Genomic DNA, 22,282 nt, shown 5'->3' on the forward strand with positions numbered 1-22,282 from the left:
GAGGAGAGGATAGATGAAGATGTAGAAAACATCGTGAATGAAGAAGAAAACGTCTGGGAAGAGGGCACCAAGCCAGAATTTAAAGACGGAAGACAACTAGTGGAGTGGCTTGAAAGAAAGCTGCCATATCTGGAGGTACACCCTACAGTTAGAAATGATATCTTATATATTGCACAAGTTTCACAAATTTATCGTATATCAATGGAGAGTATACAATACTCCCTTATTGCATTTACTTAAATGTGACTTAAGTTTAAAATTGAAATTTCAGCCCTTTGCCCCAGACGATGCAGTGCACTACTGCTTTTGTAGAGAGTGGAGTAAAGATCAGTTTCAACCTAAATTAGATCTCCTGGTTGTAAGTTGCATTATTAATTTTCATATTATATCAGTGGAATGTTTTATATCTCTTTTTGAAAATACATATGGTATGAACTGCCACGCTTCACACCGGCATACTTTGTAGTGCGTTAGCAGTTCATGAGAAGTATACCGGCGTGAAGCCTTCAGTTGATACCCTCAAGTATTTTCAAAAATGAATCATATTTTTTAATTTTACATTCTACTTTCATTTCTATCGGAATTTCCAGCCGTTAAAATAGATGTTCTATATTTATCAAGATTTATATTGTTCATTGTTCACAATACATGTATTGCAGTGCGGTCATGAGTAAACGGCAATCATTACACATCAAAGCAAAATTATTGGAAGTGTAAGTTAATATTTCATTACGTATTCAAGGAGGAAGACATGGAAGCAACTACCGAAGAGGAATACATGGAAGGGATCATTCAAGACAAAAGCATGGAAAAGTCCATTGATGACGAAATCATGGAAGAGACCATTTATGACGAAATCATGGAAGGGATCATTCATGACGAAAGCATGGAAGGGACCATTCATGACGAAATCATGGAAAGGACCATGAAGGAGGAAGGCGGGGTAGAGACCTTTCAAGTGAAAGATACTCAAAGAACTGCACAGTATGTTGAGGAAGAGAATGGCGAGGAGGTAAATCATCCAGTGTTCATTCATCTTGATTTTGTAGACACAAAATGAATTTCATTTCTATAGCAGTGTTAACGTGTCTGTCGATTTCAGGAAAATGAAGATCATTCTTATATTAGAATTATGAGAAGTCCTTTAGTTCTGGAAGGATTTTTATTAAAGGTAATCCATACTGCATGAGTATTTTAAATTTTCCCACAAACTGTATGCCATATAATTCTTAGTAAACTTGTATGTATGAAATTATGTTTATACATTATATTTCTAATGCCTTTTTTATTGAAAACGTACCAAACAGAATAAAGACAATACCACAAACATAAGAAAAGAAAGCAAAGATCTGATAAATGAGGCTGGGACATCGAGCGCTCTGTTGTCTGACGATAAGAAGGTAAATTACTGCATACTAAATGATAATTACATCTTATATGAATAATCAGTTGGTCTACAATATCCTACTTCCAATTCTGGTTTTATTCTGAAAGTATAAGAATATACAGTTTTCTGACATTTATTTTGAAATTCTAAAGTTTTCTTTGTTTTCAGCAGAACAGTTCCAAGCTTTTTAAACTGTTGTCCAGGTTTAACCCATTTACTGCCAAGAATGTGAGTATCTATTCAATTTCTTGTTAAAGTTTACTTTCATGGTAGTCTAAAACACAGGAAATGTGTGTGAAATAAATCAAATGATAAAATAATGTAAACTTCTACAAATTAACCTAGTACATATATGATGAAATGTTTACAGAATATAGCATATTATTTTATGAAAATATCAATGTATTCGTTTATCATTCGTCATTTCAGACGAATGGAAAGGAAAATAATCACGGGAGAAAAGCAAAGAAAGGAAGGAGACCCATTTTGTTATTTTGTCGATTGTTTGGAAGATAACAAGGAAATTTGATAAAATTTCCACAAAAAGAACAGTGAAATGATGTTTTTTTTCCATATCTTATAGAAAAAAGTTGTTTTAAATGTTTGAAGTACTTAATGCTTAATAAACGGGCTCAAATGAATTTTGTAGATTAATTGCCACACGTCTCGTACACGAGATTTTTCATGGGAAAGGATATCTATGAAATAAAAAAAAACGGTATGCTTCCCCATGTCAATCTTTCAAATAAATATGAAACTCCTACCTTAGATAGTTAAGGAGGTATTGACTACATGTAGGTCAGGTTATTTAAAAGTAGATCAAACTCCGAGATCAAACACCATTCTGTCACAAGGTGTTGTCATAAAGAATCTGTAAACAAAGTGTGAAAGCCCTATCTAAAATAGGTCCGGATATCAGGGGTGTGATTTTTCCTCTCTTCAGAGGAAATCCTCCGATTTGCTGAATTTTCGAAAAAATGAAACACTGGTTTGATCTAAAGTGGTAGAAAATTATATTTTTCTAGGTAGGGTGAGGTGTTTTGACCAGTTTTCCTCTGATTTCTGGGGAATTCAGTCACATTCCTGGGATATATATACCCAATAGATTATGTTTCTTAAAAGTAGGTCAAAAGGTTACAAGGTCAAAACATTGAATCTGGAATATGTCAGAAAGCTTTTTAAAAAGATTAAATGACCCCACCGTATTTTTATGATTATTTCCCTTTTGAATGGAGCATGGCCCTTCTTTTAACAAACTTGAATCCCCTTCACCAAAAGATGATCTGTACTAAGTTTGATTGAAATTGTCCCAGTGGTTCTTGGGAAGAAGTTAATAATGTGAAAAGTTGATGGACAGATGGACGAACAGCCAGACGAGAGACAAAGGGTGATCAGAATAGCTCACTTGAGCTTTCAGCTCAGAAGAGCTAACAAGTTTAGCATATTACACGTCAATTTATTATTCGTTGAGGTGTGAATGTCACGGGTCCTCGGGGATGACCTTAAAAACGGATGTCCCGTGTCACAGTAGGTGTAGCAAGCTAAAGAACCCTCACTGCTCAATGGCCGTAAGCGCCGAGTATAGGCTTACACTTGAGAGCCCTTCACCGGTTTTGGTGACGTCTCCATATGAGTGAAAAATTCTCGAAAGAGACGTTAAACAAGATACATTCAATCAATCATATTTATTTATGTATTCATTTCCATGTATTTATTTAGTATAAATGTTACCGTAGTGAGGTTATTCTCTAGGGAAGCTCACCTCATCTGGTCTATGTAGAAACTATCTGTATTCTGTCATTACTGCATCAGGTATCGCATTTATCTGTCGCATGTAGCCATGCTTTGCGCAAAACCCTCGCACTGCCTACCTCTCCGCGACAGCGAGTCGTTCCCAAAACGACTCACCCCCATCTATTGCACTCCCCCGTTTTCACCAAAACGACAGGATCTACAGCCTATACTATAGCATGAACGTGTGAATGTTTTAAATGGGCACCTAACACCCACCCCAGAGGTACTGGGTAGTCCTAGGTAAAAGATAGGTAGGTAGGACCGAAGTCCGCCAGAGAAAGACAACAGAGTGCGCTTGCAACGCCTGCCTAGAATGGATCTAGGGATAGTCCAGGTCATATCCAGGAAAGGTGGAAGAACCGAGATGACATCTACAACTCGACCGCCAGGTACAAGCAAAGGCGCCGGAGGACCCTGGTACTGGGGTACTGAACATCCCTAGCCGATTCCACCCTGTGACCGGGTGGATATCCGCTAAGTTGTCCCGCTGCCTTCAGATCTCCCAATCCATGTCCTGCAATGCCCTGATCCACGGGGGTTCTTCTGGATCTCACACGTTCCCAGTGAGGGTATACATGCATTCATCTATTAGTGACATGGGAAGACATCCTCCCTCGTGAGGTTAAGCCGCCGATAATCCAGGCACCACCTAACGTCCCCGTCCGTCTTCCGTATCAGGACTATGGCCGATGCCCACTCCGATACAGAACTCTGTATCACCCTGGCATCCAGCATCTTCAGCTGGACCTCCTCGTTGACAAAGAAATAGAGGGGATGTCATCCGCATCCTCTCCTTGATGGGGACCGCATCCCCAGTGTTGATCCCGTGTTACAGCGCCGTAAAGTTGTTCTGGCATCCAAGCTGAGCTCCCCGGAAGAGCGTTCCGGCAGGTCTCTTTAATATTATTCCAGCACTTCCCTTGTCCCCAGTTCCCTTTCAGGTTCATCAGCCAAGGAACAAACTTCCCTCTTCAGGTAAGGCACAGGAACACGAACAAGAACACACATGTTCAACTGCAGCGCCCAGTACACTCCCTTCCTGCAAAGTAACATCTCTATCCGAGGGATTCACCTAGCAGATCTAGAAGGAATTCCTTCTAAAATGTGAGGCATCGACAGAGCCCCAGAGAGCCTCATAATGCTAAGTGCCATCACACAGTCTGCCAACTCCATGTCGAAATCGGAAGGGCATAAGGCTACAGAAATGGAGGGGACACACACCTTCCGTGCCAATGACATCCTAGCCTCTTCCCGGGATTCCGCTCGCCAAAGGTAAATTATATGGTATGTTTCCCTATGGAGAGTGTGCCATGCTCTAGGTTTAACTGGGCCTTGCATCCTCTTAAGAAGTCTAATCCAAGTAGCAAGTGTTTTTCAAGGGAGCCATATGCAGGTCCACTTTGTGGACGTTCTCCCCCACATGAATGAAAAATGGACCCGCAATAAATCCCTTCAGTCTAGCGTCTCCTCCCACCTGCAGCAGAGAGACATGTCGCTTGATTGGGGGTTTACATACATAGTAGGACATCACCTGTCTGATTTAGTGATAGATGCCCATAAATTGGGTTTACACAGTGACCCCTCTCAGAGTTTAGGGAATAGAGCTAGATTGCCCGTGCCACCACATCATGTCTTTGATGCTGCGATACCCATACATATGTACATGGGGGTGCTGGAGTCTAGCGCTCTGTCAACAGCGAATGGATCACCTCCATGAGGAAGTCGGTGTAGTCCCACCCCTGTGGACGCCCCTTGCGCGGCACGCCACGCTGGTATATCATGAATTCCCTGCCGAGCAGCTACAGGAGCCAGGGCACGCGACTCTTGACGTAACTAAAGCAACCGTGCACCCGTTCACCAATCAAGCACCAAAGCTAAGCCAGGATCTTGGTCACAGCACCCACAGTCCTGGGTACCGAAAGCCTCACCCATAGCTCCCAACTCAGGGATATAGTCGGCAAACTTCGGCAGATTGCGATACCTTATATCTAACCTCGGATGTATGACGTTACGGTTAATTGCTATGTAGCTACGCCTAAGATTTGTAATGCAGTCGTCTATTTATTCTCCCGGAAAAACTTTCACTTTCTGAAAGTAGTGAATGATTAAAATATGTTTTTAAATGAATTTATCGAGTTTTCGTTAGAAAACTGCCCTCTATTTTGAGGGAAAACAACCTCATAATTCTCAAAGAGAACCAGTTACAAACACTCAAAGTGTTATATGATGGAAGGGACTGTATTTCGCGGAAGCTGTCAGTAGTTCCAGTTGATCAGTGACGCTAAACATGTTGTTATATATACATAACTGGTATACATGTACATACTAAGGCGGTAAACATCATACATCCGATGTTGGATGGAAACGGCCGAGGTGATCCGAGTGATGATTTTTTTTACACTAACCGCGGAAACTTCCGCAGATTCCGGTAGCCTACATCTATCCTCGGATATCATTCAGCAAACTTCGGCAGATTCCGGTACCCTACATTTGGGCTGCGTTCAAGATCATAGCGGCTAGCCTAGGGGCTAGGTATGATGGCCGATTTGTGCCATTTTACAATTTGTTGTCTTTTCCTTATTTTGAGGCGAAAAATAGCTAATATCATCATTATGTCATCTTTTTGTTAATTTGGGACGAAAAGTCGCTAAATATCGTTTTGCTATCTTTTCGTCTCGAAATAACATAAAGACGATAAATTGTAAAATGGCACAAATCATCCACCATACCTAGTCCCTATGCTAGCCGCTACAATCTTGAACGCAGCCCTGGCCTAGGATGTATGACGGCAAGTGATATGTAGCTACGCCTCAATCGTAACAACTCGGCCATTTCCGTAACCGACAAATAACCTCGTAAACAAACGATGGAAGAATCGGCAAATCACCGCACTATTTACAGTCACATGATAGAAAAGATGGCGACGTCAACTTATCGTCTGTGTTTCTGCTGTGGAGCAGCGAAAAGTAAATTGTATAGTTTTACAAGCAAAAAATGCGCTTTATTTCAAACAGTCAATCATCAGATCTTTACTAAATCCTGATGTAGATTTAACTCCTGTTAAAAGTCAGCATATATGCGATAATTGTATTAAAACTCTCTCTCAAATACAAACGATTAGAGAAAATGTAACGAAGGCTTGTAATACATGTAATGTGACCGGAACCGTTACAACATCAACAACCCCTGTAGACCGTGGTAAACGATCGAAGTTAAGGTCGGGTCAGAACAAGAAGAAGAATCTCGTTGTTGATCAGCTGGTGAAGTATGGGTACCAATATCAGAATTTAGACACTGTTGGATATAATCATTAATTTGTGAAATATACACGTAGCAATGCTGTCGATATATGTCAATGGCGAAGTTCCATCCATCTCGAAAAGTGGAGGGGCACTCAGCCAACATGAGATTATATATATATGAATGATTGCAGCCGGTTGAGATGACTTGGGGTTGTTCAAAACAATTGACAAGCACAATTTACTATGGTTTTTAAAAAAAATACTGCATATGTTTACAAACTTCAACAAGATATGTTGTAAACTGAATTTTGTATCAACAGACTATTCATATACCCCAAAGGATTTACAGACTGTGTCAGAGAGATTATCTGACATTCCAGATGACAGCTAGCCTGTTAGAAAAAGTAAAAAAAAAATCCAGTGTTTGACAGTTATTTATTATTTTTTTTTTTTTAAACTTGTTTGATTTCATGCTCCGTTTCATGTGGGAGTATCTTAATGTTATCCACACGTGTACAATAATTATTGTATATGATTTACTTAAATTAGTTTGATAAAAGGGTGGTAGAGTATTGTACATATTAAAAATATGATATATCTTATAAACTTACAAACTCAGATAGCATTAATTTTGGTATACAATTAATATCTTCAGTAAATTGTTGACAATACCAGGAAAATATTTTGTGCATTTATGTTTATTAGTTCTGATTGATTATCATGGGATACTCGAGATACTTAAATTCCATTTTTAAGTATTTATTGATATGATTTCCCTTGTTATTTTAAAGTTTAATGCTTATGGAGTTAAATGCTCCTTGATCACTGGTATGTACACAGATGCATATGTATTAGAAAAATGTAATTCACTGAATTGTTTTTTTAATTCCTCTAGATAATTCCTCTGTCAACATCAGCCAGTTGTGTCTATGTATACCACTGCATTTGTAGAGTTTAGTTTGCATGTGTTGTTTTATTTTTCAGCTGTTAATGTATTCCCAAAAAATCTCTCAAGATTATTCCCAATAAAGCTAATTGGTATAGCTGCTATAGCACAGGTGTACAGATGACTAAGTACCGATACATTCAAATCTGTGAAGGAGATCCATTGCTGCAATAGTTTGTATGACAAAATCTGTATAGCATGTTGTTACTTTACATACATATGTATTACATTACAATGGGTATCAAGGCATGTTTTCCACTATACAGTTGAGAACATCCAGGTTCGAATCCTGGAAACCCATGAATTTAACATTTTCAATAGAGGTATATATATGCTATAACAATATTTTAATTGATAGCGAGTTACTGATTGTTTACAAGTGACTTAAATTACGTTAAGATTCTCTTCAAAATTATAATAAATGTCATATATAACAGATTGAAACTGTTCATCAAGATGTGACAATTTTTTAATTAATTTACAATTTGTCACATTTTACAAAATCATGAAAATCATAAATTTTTATTATCATCATTTGAATATTTTCAGTGAATGGAGCCAAGGAACCAACAAAGAATTGTGAATATTTGTCAGTTGTTTCCCCTATTTCAAACATAGGTGGCGCAAGACTCGTTTACGTCCTTGTTGACTTCCGGAGTACATAAGATTTATAAGAGAGTGTAAGGTTTTTGTTGTGCAAACAGGGAGCGGGGGTAGAATTCCCGAGATATGAAGCTAGCTTTTAAAAAAATCAATTGGTTCATTGTCATCAAATGTGACAGCGACAACGATCGTTTTAAGTTCCACTCAGCGTCGTGCGCTATAAACTTCAGTCTTCAGTTCAGTCCGACTTCACAGATATCAGATGACGACTTTGTTGCAGATAGTATTTACGGGGGATTAAACATTTGCTCTGTAGATCGTAATATTCTGCATAAATGTTTTATGCTGAAATTTTATTTATCCTTAGTGATACAGTCATCAATGATCTTATAATTCTATGACTCCCTCCCCCCCACCCCCCTCCCCTCTTTCTAGACTAGGTCTATAATCGAACAGGGGAAATTTGAGTCCTCAATATATAAACCAAGTATGGTACAAAAATACATTTCAGATGTCATTTAAAAATTAATTTTAGAGCTAACCAAGGTCGTCAAAATATGAATGAACGCGATTGCTAATAGCAACCCCCACCCCCCTCCGCCGTCACTCGGTACGACGACACGACTGTAATGGAGGGGTGTCTATAATCAGACTGTAACTGTAAGGCAGTGAATATTCTTTGGTCTTGTTTTCGTTTTTGATGACTGGATTGTAAATTAATTTCAACACTTTACTTTCATTGTTAATTTTGTTATAATTCAAAAAGTATTGTAAAATATTGTTTGAATTTCAGGGAAAACGAGTCTGGATTCTTCAATAGTCAATACGTATGAAATTAATCAAAATATGAGATGAAATTGTCAAACTTTCATAACTTATCAAAGTTTGCATTATCATAGTTATGTTGTTATGCCATGTTTATCAACTGACCCACGGAAGTACAGTCCAATACGTCAAAGAAACGAATACCAGTCCTAGCCTATTTTAACTGTTGACGCAAACCAGAAGAAAAATGCATCTCAAGAGATTAAGATATTTCTGATTTTTTTAGAAATAAAATTTGAATCATATCTACTTTTATCAAAATTAAATGCAAATTCATAAAGCTATAAATTTATCCAAGTGAAGTAAATTACAAATTTCACTATCATATATACAATGTTGTGTTTATAATAAAAGCCACACATAGGCCTATTGTTCATTGTGGTTTTTATTTTTAAAAATCATTGCATTACATTTTTCAATATTCACTTGTAACTTCGATTTCAATCTGAAGTATGAACATTTAAATTGACCTTCAAATTGAAAAGTGTACTACATTTGTTAAGTGATGTATTTTAGTATTAAATCATTCATATCATGAACTGTCATGGTACATATAAACATGATAAATCTTATACATGAAAGTAAACACAGGTCAAATTATGTAGGCCTACATCAGTTTCCTGCAACACCATGGACAAACGTCATTTGGATACAACCATTCCTATACGCAGGATACAGTCGTGCTTTTCACGCAGAGTACAACCAACCAGTGGTGTAGCTTCCATTGAGGCAACCGAGGCAGCTGCCTCGGTAAAAAAAAAAACAAAAAAAAAACGTTTTACGTTGTTAAAATGTCAATAGCTTCTGGGGGGCGCAGCCCCCCAGACCCCCTGCCTCGGTAATATTCGAAGCCAAGCTACGCCTATGCCAACTCATAGTATATCAATCATAGTATATGGGTGGAGACGTGAATTTAGAAGTTGGAAGAAAGCTTGAACTTCCGTCTTAAACTTGCAATCCAAATTGTAATATTCAATTAAAATGTAGAAACTCGAAATTTTGAATCATTATTGTACAGTTAGCATATGGGGTAGTAAAATTTATTTGACCTGCCAATTATTATGCTCTCGCTTGCCCTATGGACTAATAAAAAAGTTAATCGCAAACTGTTTACCTATCGTGACGTCATCACGTAAGTGATATAAGTTAAAACACGCAAATAAACTGTTTAATGTGGTATGATATATCATGTACTCTGTATACATGTGCCTTCTCTATCGTGAATTTTATTTCATAAAGAGAAGTTATACATATACATTCACTATTACTACACATTTTAACAGCTTAATAATAGAATTTCAGATATATATGGATATATTTATAATTGATATTCTTAATCCTCGATCGAGAGAGAGAGGGGGGGGGGGGCATCTTATTGTTTAAAACATATGCAATTCAACAACTTATAAAGAATTATGATGTATTGCATATTATATATTCAACCTAAACTACTGTTTAAGTATGTAAACTTCACCACGAAGTAGTTTATAATGAAAAACGTTCAATGTGTATTGAATGTCTTTATTTAATCGATGTGACAGAGAAAATTCGGTTACAGCTGAAACTCTCAACGTGCTTTCCTTCCCGCCCAGAGAGTCTTGCAATGCGTTTTCTAAGTCCGTCTCTAAGCGAAGTGAGGTCCTACGAACCGTAATCCGCCATCGTTACTAAATATTCAACAACTTTCTAATCTAAACATGTCCTTCCGACGCTCTCTAACTTGAGGTTAGAAACGCCTTGGACGTTAACGGATCATGCGCCACCTGTAACCAAGGGCGAGTAATTTGAAGTTTTATTTGCCATTGACAAATTAATCCGTGGAAGGAAGAGTGTCCTTCTCAAGAAAGGTGCAGACATTTTGCAGGGATGCAACACTTTCTCGGCATGTGTTATAGAAATGCAAGCAAGCTGCCCTCTTCTTTTTGAAATTCTGCCCACTTTCTAAGGAACAATGGATTCATCAGAGAGAAAGATTGCAACACTGGCAACTATTTATGGCATGATACTCCATAGCAGAGATCCACTAGCCTCTGGTATTCAGAGAATATATTCGACACTAGCAATACGTTATCATGCAGATAACAAGGTACCCAATCTAATTAAAATCAGACCTTCTCTAACCGTTACACTGTCCAGTGTAACGGTTAAAGAAGGTCTGATTTTAATTAGATTGCAAGGTACCCATACATACATATAAAATTTGGATTAAAGATATAACAATGAATTATTTGTCAAACAATTAAAAAACAGACAAACAAAAAACAATATCAAATACCAACAACCATTTGGGGGAAGTATATGTACTTGAAACTTCAGACATTTTACATTATAAAAACAAATTAGTGAGGTTCTTTAAAGAGGAAATGTAGTCTACATATCATGTACTTTTGTTTAAACACCCGTTGTCCGTCCATATGTCTGTAAACTTTATACATTTTAGACTTCTCCAGAACCAAAGGGCCAATTTCATCCAAATTTGTCAAAACGCATCCTTTAATGAAGGGCTTTCAAGTTTGTTCAAATAAAGGGTTAAAATTGTGGCCCACCCACAGGGAGCGTGGGGATAGGTTTGGAGCCACAATAAGGGATAACATTTTACATGCAAATACATGTATATATAGGGAAAATCTTTAAATATGGGCCAAGATGACATGACTCAGATGAGTGATATGTGGTCCATGGGCCTTTTGTTTACTTATTGATTACGGTAGCAACCACCACCCATTTTTTAAAAATTACCCAAATCAATAAAAATCAGGTGTAATTACCAATTTTGAGTATGCTGATTTCAAATCTGGATTCCTTTTACTCCAAATTTTTTTTTATAGAAAATGAGATATAGTGTCTCAAACACCCCTACCGTCAGGTTGCCAAAAAACGGAAAATGTTTCATTTCGCATTAAAAAGTGACCCAACTTTATTTCTTGAAACACCATTACCCAAAACAATAAAAAGCAGGTGTAATTACCAATTTTGAGTATGCTGAATCCAATTCTGGATTCCTTTTACTCCACTTCCTTACAGAAAATGAGGTATAGGGCCTTAAACCGTCAGGTTGTCAAAAATTGAAAATGTTCCATTTCACATTAAAAAGTGACCTGAAAGTTATTTCTTGAAATAAGGCATACAACAGAAAAGGAAAGCAATTAATACTAAATTGTTCCATGAACATTCTTAGTTGTTTTGGAAAGAATATATCTCATCTCTGGACTTCACAGATACAGGAAAGGAAGAGGAATACGGAGCGGGTCAATGATCTTAAATTTAATCAGATTGGGCTATAGCCTAATGAACTGATGAACAGGAGCAAAAGTACAATTAATAGGAAAACTGATTTATTAAACAACAGCAAGTCTTTTCCGAAAACTTCTGGTAGAGCTGTCCGGGGGGGGGGGGGGGGGGGGGGGGGGGGGGGGGGGGCTGAGTTGCATCATTATCAGAATTTACCGAAACAGTGGACTCTCTGGTCAGTCTGGGGGCTGAGCTAGTTGCATCAGAACTGACAGAAGCAGAACTATCTGGCCAGTCAGGGGACTGAGTGGTATCAGAATGTATTATTTATTTATTTTTATTTTTTCAAAATTCAGAAATTTAAAAACTGCATGATCAGATTTTTTTGTAACACTAATAATTAATGTCCCTTTATTGCGATGACCCTACAACTACAACCCGTGATATTAAAAAAAAAATGAAATGAAATGATAGATAAATAAATAAATAAAATATTTGTAAGTTACTTTATTTATCTGTAAGTAAGTCACTTATCAAGTGTAACTTGTGGCAGTGCAACTTGCAAGTGAAAATTGCATCATCTGTAGCTTATGACCCCTTTTGCCTTGCCTTGTAATTAATATTGTTGAAAATTTGGCAAATAGCATTTTTAACCCCCCAGTCCATACCCCACTTTTCTTTAAACGTTAAAAATCCAGCTAATTCAGTGAGGAAGCTGCCATACTACCATATTTCGAATTTCCTCTAGACTATATCAAATTAAATACCGCACTGCTATCAGTCACAGATTGATACTGGTAGGGGAATGGGGACCTGGTCTGCGAGTATGATGGAAAAGATTCTGATGAAAATAAAGATTCACTCATCATTCAGAAATGTATAAACATCGTATTATTGTATACCACCGGTACGTTGTGAGTACGTTAATAATGGGAGTTATCTTTCCTTGGATATCTAAATCAATCAAATACTATATGAACACGGGCAATTATCGTCCATGTTTGACCTCAGTATAATTTATTCATGCATAAAATGTATCAATATGTCACTCTTTGTTGCGTATTTCACCGTTAAGTAAATGTTTACATATACTCGCTCTGCTTAATCGCTTCAATCTCAAAGGGATTTTCTGGAATATGCCTAATCACGTGAGATGCGCTAAATATAGCTATTTTAGATCCGAATGATCAACTTCGCATCATTCGTAGGCTCTAGGTTTATCCATACTAGCCCGTAAAAAATAGGGTGGAACCTCGTCCCACTTTTCCTGTAGAAATAAAAATGGAACATGACGCGCCACCTAGCGAGCGTGGTTGTTGCTAATTACGGGCCAATTTTTCACATTTGGATATATATATATATATATATATATTATTATTATTATTATTTACAGTATTTATATAGCGCATTATATGATATAAAAAATTTACTCTAAGCGCTTTACATTAAAACAACAATAAACTACAATTAAAAATTGTACATATCTAAAACAGTGTAGAATAAATAAAAAAAAAATACAGTATATATATATATATATATATATATATATATATATATATAAAAGCACGAAAACCCAACAACACCCTACTTTCTTAAAGTGTCGGATCTGAGAAGATACAAGGCCAGTAAAGAAATTTATAAAAGCACTGAAAAGGCCACGACACTGTTCGTTATTTAAAACTCAAATTTTCGACGCAACCCGCGTCTTTATCAGAGACATATATTACATAAACAAATAATACACACATATATATAGTAAAATTGCAGAAAAAGTCCATGGTATTGGTAATAAATAAAAAAAAGAATATCCAACGATGACTAAGTACACATGATCCACATTTAATTAATTACACTTAGTGCTTTCGCTCTGTAGTTCGGGTCTTCATGTATAATGATAGATCTAAACCTAAACATCTGTGTGCATGCAGGTATAATTACATATCTTAATACATAATGCAGATAATGATATTAGTTAGCATTCAAAATATTGTAGAACTTTTTTTTTCTTCAGAACCTTGCCTGCAGAATTGGAAATTGTTGGAAATTTATAGAAAATTTTAAAATTGATTTTATTAAACAAAAAAATCTGCATTGTGATATGTTTTTTTTCTCCACAACATTGTTCTGTATAACAAATGAATTGACAGAAAAATTATGCTAGCCTAACATTTACACTTTGAATGGCAAAAATAAAATTTCATATGGTGAAATGTATACATGGGCATGTATATGTTCAGTGTCCATTTTCATTTATTTTCAAAAAAACTTTGTGTTATTCAACATGTTCAAGTGTATCAATGTTAATGAACCAAATTCAATAAAGTGTATGTGCCTTTTGAGGCTGTTAGCATGTAAGGTATCTCTTTGCTTCTTTCTTTTTATCTTATTGTACATTGTTGTGGATGTTACATGTACCATCAATGAAATTGTCAACTATGTCACATATTGTAGTGTGTGCTTGAGTATGCCTTGTCATCTATTGTTATTAAAATACTCTTGTCTTCGTTTTAGTTTTTTACCCTTTTGGACTCTGAAAAAAGTATTCTACATAGTTGAAGCAATTGGTCCACCATGACCAGAATTTAAATGCAATCTCATTATATATAAAAGATTGCAAATAAATGATCCTGGTGATGTTTGTATTATGTGGCATTGTGTACTACTACCTGATAATTCAGATAATACCCGACATAAACTGCAGCTCTCCAAAAGTATTTTCTGGTTATTAGATAGAAGGGGAAAATCTCCCTATAAAGCATGTAGAAAGAGGATAATCTATATATAGAGTGCATTAGAAAGATATTATGAACTTTGAAATCAATTGTAGGATATAGTGGCCCGTTCTAACTCCTCGCATACACAGATGCAGTCAGAAAATTTCAATGGAAAAAAAATGAATTTGAGCATTTTCTCTACCTTCGAAACAGATTCGTCATCATCCGCAAAACGACATCAGGGTTTTACCCAGCATTTAGATGTTACTACCCATTTTAAATTTAAGGGGAATTTTTAAGAATGCAGTCATTGAGCTTCCAGGGGATGGTGGTGGGGGACATCCATCAGCTGTCCATGGAATATAATATCCACAGATCATTACAGCCATATAAATTGATTGATTACTCATTTTATCTGTATTGTAAGTCTGACAATTATAGAAAATGACTTGGAATATATACAAAATGATTTTTGTTGAAAATTCGCATACAATTTTGTCAAGTTTCTACAAATGAAGGGGAAATATCCATTTGTTGCCAAAGGGGAAAGGTACCTTATACTGGTAGTAAAAACAACCTAGATAAATCCCTGGACAACCAGTGCCTTCAAAGTTAAGGCATAAAGCCTTCACCCCCTTAGAAGTGAGAAAAGCCACCTGGTCCACAATAATTGACTTCAAGGGTGCAATATGACGAGTACAATTCCTGCCCTTTCCCTTTCTCCTTGTAAAAGCCATGGAAGAAGTTGATAAATTGCACTTTTCCCATACCCGGTTGGCAATACACTAATGCAGTCTCGCTTCTCCCACAAATATCTAAGTGTTTCCAATTGTTTATCTTTCAAGAAAACTCAATTCCCAGTTTGCTGCGAGCAAATTCGAGTCTCTCCTCCATTATTAAAGAACTATTTGCGGAATAACTTCCGGAAAACAATTTACGAAGAATTTCTTCTGTTTGTCTACGAGGTTATTTGTCGGTTACGGAAATGGCCGAGTTGTTACGATTGGCTACGCCTAACTATTTACTCTCCCGAAAAAACTTGAACCACTTTCAGAAAGTAGTGATCAAAATATGTTTTATAAATGAATTTATCGAGTTTTCCCTAGAAAACTGCCCTGTATTTCGAGAGAGAAAAACCCCAGTTATTCTCAAAGAGAAATAGTTTCAAACATTGAGAGTGTTATAAAAAAAATTATATTAAAATGGATTGTATTTCGCAGGAGCTGTCAGTAGTTCCAGTTGATCCGTGATGTTAAACATGTTGTTATACTTCACTGTATACGTATTATGGCGAAAAACATCATACATCCGAGGTTTTAGATGGTAGAGTCTAAAACGTAAACCACTCAGGCAGTTCGGAAAAACAAATTCCGGTATGATTCTGTATTATGTAATTTAGAGGAAAGCTCGAACCCGATGCAACACCGTCAGTTACAGCTTATATTGCTCTTAACCTAGACCACTTGTTGGAATCCACTACTTCTAAAATTATGGATATAAAAGAAAATTAGCATTAAATAATAACTACAATAAAACACTGCTTAAAAGATTAACAACAATAATAATTATCAGTGGCGGATTTAGAGGGGGGGGTGGTGCAACCGGCGACCCCCCCCCCCCCTAAAATTTTCAAATTTAAGGTAAATCGCGGTATCTTGTTTCGGAAAATGTACTAAACAATAAAAGAAGCAATAATTTCTTCCACTCCCGGAGAAATAAATGACAAAATCCTTTGATTTCTTGAATTACTTTATTGGGAGAACCTAATTTTTTCCAAAAACCCCTTTAAATTTGGGTCGTTTTAGTAATTTCACCTTATTAAAATGATAGAAAATAGTAGAAATGACTTTATTGGAGAAATATTTCAAGCCCCATAAAATCTGTAAAATCCAGGACCCACTGCCTCATAACGTGGCGCTCCCCGTAGCCACAATTCCTGGACCTGCACCTGATTATTTTTTCTTTAACTCACATCATCCCCAATACGAAAAATTAAAATGAAGAAGATATCTTAGAATATTCAACCAATCAGTTCAAAACCTAACTCAGTCAGGCAGGAATATAGCCCAGTCAGTTTAGAACGTAACCCAGTCAGGCAGGTATATAAAACAATCAGTTTAGAACGTAACCCAGTCAGTTTAAAACGTAACCTAGTCAGAAAGGAACATAACACAGTCGGTTTAGAACGTAACCCAGTCAGGCAGGTATACAAGACAATCAGTTTTTAACATAATCCGGTCAGTTTAAAACCTAACCCAGTCAGGCAGGTATATAAGACAATCAGTTTTTAGCTCACCTGATCTGAAATCTCAAGTGAGCTTTTCTGATCGTCTGTTGTCCGTCGTCTGTCCGTCTGTCTGTAAACTTTTTACATTTTCGACTTCTTCTCCAGAACCACAGGGCCAATTTCAACCAAACTTAGCCAAAAGCACCGTCGGTGAAGGACTTTAAAGTTTGTTCAAATGAAGGGCTATGTCCCTTTCAAAGGGGAGATAATCACAAAAATGCAAAAATAGGATGGGGTCATTTAAAAATCTTCTCATGAACCACTGGGCCAGAAAAGCGGAAATTTACATGAAAGCTTTCTGACATAATGCAAATTCAAGTTTGTACAAATCATGGCCCCCGGGGTTTGGATGGGGCCACAATAGGGGATCAAAGTTTTACATACAAATATATAGAATAAATCTTTTAAAAATTTCTTCTCAAGAACCACTGAGCCAGAAAAGCTAAGAATTACATGACAGCTTCCTGACATAGTGCAGATTCACGTTTGTTCAAATCATGGCCCCTGGGGGTTGGATGGGGCTAAAAGACGGGATCAAAGTTTTACATACAAATATATTAGAAAAATCTTTAAAAATCTTCTCAAGAACCACTGACCCAGAAAAGCTAAGATTTACATGAAGGCTTCCTGACATAATGCAGATTGAAGTTTGTTCAAATCATGGCCCCTGAGATATGATGAGGCCACAATAGGGGATCAAAGTTTTAAACACAGATATATAGGAAAAATCTTTTAAAATCTTCTTCTCAAGAACCAATCCCGTGGGGATCCGGGTAAGAATTGGTCCTCAGTACCCCCTTGTTTGTCGTAAGAGGCGATTAAATGGGGGTGGTCCTTCGGATGAGACCGCAAAAACCGAGGTCCCGTGTCACAGCAGGTGTAGCACAATAAAGATCCCTCCCTGCTCAATGACCATAAGCGCCGAGCATAGGCCTAAATTTTGCAGCCCTTCACCGGCAGTGGTGACGTCTCCATATGAGTGAAATATTCTCGAGAGGGACGTAAAATAATATTCAATCAATCAATCAATCTCAAGAACCAGAAAAGCTGAGATTTACATGAAAGCTTCCCGACATATTTCAGATTTAAATTTGTTAAAAATTTTCAAAAACACCCTTAAAATTTGGGTTATTTTATTAATTTCACGTTAAAAAAATTATAGAAAATGGTACAAATGAATAAATAGGAGAAATATTTTAAGCCCCGTAAAATCCAGGAGCTTCCTGGACCCTCACGAGGGCTTCGCCCTGGACCCACTACCTCATAAAGTGGCGCCCCCCCGTAACCGCAATTCCTGGATCCGCCCCTGAAGATAGACTGTTTCTGCTGCCTAATTTTATTCATGTACTGAGTATTTGGCAAAGAGATATTGTTTGAATTGAACCTAATCAAAAAATGAACATTACAAAATATGTGTACATGTAGCTGCACTCGCTCAAAAGGTAGCACCGTCAACACAGACTATATTATGATTATATCTATATTTGTTACATGCAGTTAGGCCTAGTCTAAGCTAAGACGACGAACAGACATTCTCTACCCAGAGTTCCGTGCGCTCCTCACACTACACCTCTGTCAACGGCTTTTTACAGAAATCTTGTAAAAGTTTCTATTATCCAACATTTATGCTTTGGACTAAATATTTTGTCATGTTATGATATCTTTTTGGTGCAATTAAATTGATGCTTACTGTAAATTGTTTAAAATCACCGTTTTCTGATCATAAAATTTGGAACTACTTTGTAGTATGCGTATGAATGTAGGGCATACACGTGGTGGAGATTTAAAGGTAAACATGGAATCAAAAGTTAGAAAGGCTGTAAAAATACGATAAAACTTGTAAAATAAGAGACAAACAGCTAAATAGTAAATATGTACTTATTTTAAAAAGTGCCAGTGGGCTATGAAAAGAGCCTGATGTATCACCTGCTGTCAGAACTTTTAAAGGAAATTAAACCGAGAATGATTGTTTATATCATGTGATTATATTGTCACGTGATTCCAAGCGTTGACAGAGGTTCATCAAACTCCCCGTCGAGGCCTCATTACGTCACCTACGAATTGTGAGCAAACGAACTCTGGTGGAAGTTTGAGAGGTGTATGTGAAGCTTGCGTAACGCGCCCTCTGGTGAGAGAATGGACGAACAGAGTCATTTGTCAAATGCGTAACAATGACGGCGATTGCATGCAGAAACGTCATAACATTGTGACGTCATAATTGTTTCTACGGAAAGGAAAACAGATTCACAAGCAACATTGAAGAAGCAAGTTCTTATTTCTAAGAATATTGATCAATTTGCAAGGAAGTCATGATGGTAATGAGCATTTTATGTACGCTTGATTTACATACGTTATTTTTAGACATGTATTCTTGTTGTCTTATTGAAATATCTATGATATTGAACGTATAACCATTTCCTTCTATTTCAGGAACTCGAATACGGCGGTGCATTTTTGAGGGAATTAGAGGGTGGATTGGAAGAGGTGCAGTAACGCATACATGATTAAACTAATTTCATAAGTTCATTTGATGTGTTTTAACGGTTTAAGCATATTGATCTTATTATGTTTATGTTATTCTGAATTAATCAGGATAGTTTAGTACTCACAGATAGTTAGAACTGATGACTTTGAAAAGCTATTTGAAGAAAAAGATATGAAGCCCATCAATGTCAAATGAATATTATATTTACAAATAAAGACAATTTTGCTATGAATGTAATTCGGGAGAAAATAATGATAATGTAGAATATTTTTTAGCAATTCTTTGTATCATAATTTTTAGAAAGACGCCTATGGATTCGCGGACGGGGATATAGGCCTACTCCAATGCTATTCAGCAAAGATTACAGATGTCCAAGGGAAGAACTTTAAAAAGGTGCAACATAAAGTACATGTTCTCATTGTTCTGTTTTCTTAACAAAGTCAAGTAAAATATAGAATGGTTTTCATTTTCGTGTTCTCTCACATAAATGTATTCATTTTAAATGTATACGTCCCGAATTTGTTTTGTAGGTTGACAGGTCAGACAGTAAACTTGTGCCGACAATCAGATTGTGAACAATCAGAAATCATGGAGGTACTGGTCATAGAAACACCTCTAAGATATAATGGGAAAATGATACTACTATCGATAGTAGTTGAATATAAATTTTATATATATCCCGGTATGTCTGTTTTTACAGGAAGGCGATATGGAACAAGCGGTATTGGAGGATGACCAGGAGGACGATCTGTCAATGGCGGAGTTCAGAGATGGAAGGGATTACCTACAGTGGTTGGATCGACGGCTTCCTTACCTACAGGTATGGTCGAATACATATTCTTTTAACTAGCCACGAAGATAAATATACTTACAAATGTACTTTCATGAATAATAATTTAACGTAATTTTTTGGTTCTTTTCACAATTGAGGCGTCAAACCTCAGACATAAACATACGTTAGTGATTACTCCTTCGCTTAACGCGCTTAGCATTTAGAAGTGAGAATCACGGGTCTTTCGGATATGACCTTAAAAACGGAAGTCCCCTGTCATGGCGGGCGTTGGTACATTAAAGAGCCCTCGTAGATACCGTCCTGAGCGCTCAGCATAGGTCTAAATTTGTGGTATTTCACCTCCAACTGTGACGTCTTAATATGAGTGAAAATTTCTCGACGGAACGTTAAATAACCGACTAACCGATTGTTGAGACAATTATAAAGCGAACTTTTGGAAATGGAAATGTATGTCAGATTATACGTATATCATTTCAGACTTTTGAACCCGATGACAAAGTCCACTATTTTTTCTTCCGGAGTTGGAGTAAAGAGACATACTATCCTGAAATGGAATCTTTAATTGCAAGTTCTTTTTTTCTACTTATTAAATATATTTGTTTTAAAATCCAAAGAACATTCATTTATCAAAAGCTGGCATTTTCATTACATGAACAGAGAAATATTCATTGATGCTTTGGCATAACTAACTTAGTTTGTCACCTTGTGACGGACTTGTTCAGAACGATAGATTGGGGTTGGTTTTTTTTGGTGTTTTTTTTTTTTTTATCAAAATAAGACAAAAAATGTCAACTCTTCTCCCTCTTAATGTAGTTCTTTTCAAAAAAGTAAAGCTATGTATCAGGAGATTCCTTGACGCATTTCAAATGGTGAAACACTCTTTGTATGGATAGGTGAACAATCTTATATTGCTAAAATGTGTATGCAGTTGTAATTTGTGTAATAATTTTGCAGGAGGAAATGGAAGAGGAGGGAATAGATGAAGATGTAGAAAACATCGTGAATGAAGAAGAAAACGTCTGGGAAGAGGGCACCAAGCCAGAATTTAAAGACGGAAGACAACTAGTGGAGTGGCTTGGAAGAAAGCTGCCATATCTGGAGGTACACCCTACAATTAGAAATGATATCTTATATATTGCACAAGTTTCACAAATTTATCGTATATCAATGGAGAGAATACAATACTCCCTTATTGCATTTACTTAAATGTGACTTAAGTTTAAAATTGAAATTTCAGCCCTTTGCCCCAGACGATGCAGTGCACTACTGCTTTTGTAGAGAGTGGAGTAAAGATCAGTTTCAACCTAGATTAGATCTCCTGGTTGTAAGTTGCATTATTAATTCTTATATTATATCAGTGGAGTGTGTTATATCTCTTTTTGAAAATTCATGACGGTATGAACTGCGACGCTTCACGCAGGCATACTTTTCATGAAGCGCTAACATATGACGGCATACTTTTCATGATCATGAAGCGCTAACATACGCAGGCATACTTTTCATGAAGCGCTAACATATACAAGAGATGTGAGTTGCCGCCAAACCAGGTCGAATGATTATATGTCTAATTTATTAGCTCTTCTGAGCCGAAGGCTCAAAGAGCTAATCATATAGCCATATGTCTGGTGTGCGGTGCGCGTCAACTTTTTCGAAAAAGGGCTATATCTCAAGAACCCCTTGGCCAATTTTTATCAAATTTGTTACAGGGTATCCTTGGCCCAAGGGCTTTCATTTGTATTAAAATCTTCTTCTCAAGAACCACTGGGCAAATTATCACCAAATTTATGCATAAGAATGAGAATAGGATGTAGATAAAAAAAATTGTTCAAGGCATCATCCTGGGGCAAAGGATGTGGTCTCAAGGTCATTTCAAAGTTGACTTTAAATTTTGTTTTGTTAAAACTTTGATATTTTGCTTAGTATAAGGACAAGGGTCATCAAATTTTATCAGTTGATGCATCTTAGGACCTAATAT

At 36.7% G+C, this 22,282-nt stretch overlaps 1 protein-coding gene across 1 annotated transcript; it reads left to right on the forward strand.

Annotated features, from left to right (window-relative positions):
* The first annotated feature begins 620 nt into the window (after positions 1 to 620).
* LOC125679984 (uncharacterized) lies at positions 621 to 2,025 on the forward strand. The gene is made up of 5 exons (XM_048919434.2): positions 621 to 1,012; positions 1,103 to 1,171; positions 1,308 to 1,400; positions 1,556 to 1,615; positions 1,817 to 2,025. The coding sequence occupies exons 1-5, from the start codon at positions 752 to 754 to the stop codon at positions 1,901 to 1,903; spliced, it is 570 nt and encodes a 189-aa protein (XP_048775391.2). The 5' UTR covers positions 621 to 751; the 3' UTR covers positions 1,904 to 2,025.
* Positions 2,026 to 22,282: the final 20,257 nt, after the last annotated feature.

This window comes from Ostrea edulis, chromosome 2, assembly GCF_947568905.1.
Source record: "Ostrea edulis chromosome 2, xbOstEdul1.1, whole genome shotgun sequence".
NCBI classification, from domain to species: Eukaryota; Metazoa; Mollusca; class Bivalvia; order Ostreida; family Ostreidae; genus Ostrea; species Ostrea edulis.

Excerpts from the sequence above, each read along its gene's own strand:
- LOC125679984 (XM_048919434.2), top strand. The coding sequence starts at position 752 with ATGGAAGCAACTACCGAAGAGGAATACATGGAAGGGATCATTCAAGAC. Across the intron at positions 1,172-1,307 it reads TGGAAGGATTTTTATTAAAG|AATAAAGACAATACCACAAA; the intron begins GTAATCCATACT and ends CGTACCAAACAG. Across the intron at positions 1,401-1,555 it reads TGTTGTCTGACGATAAGAAG|CAGAACAGTTCCAAGCTTTT; the intron begins GTAAATTACTGC and ends CTTTGTTTTCAG.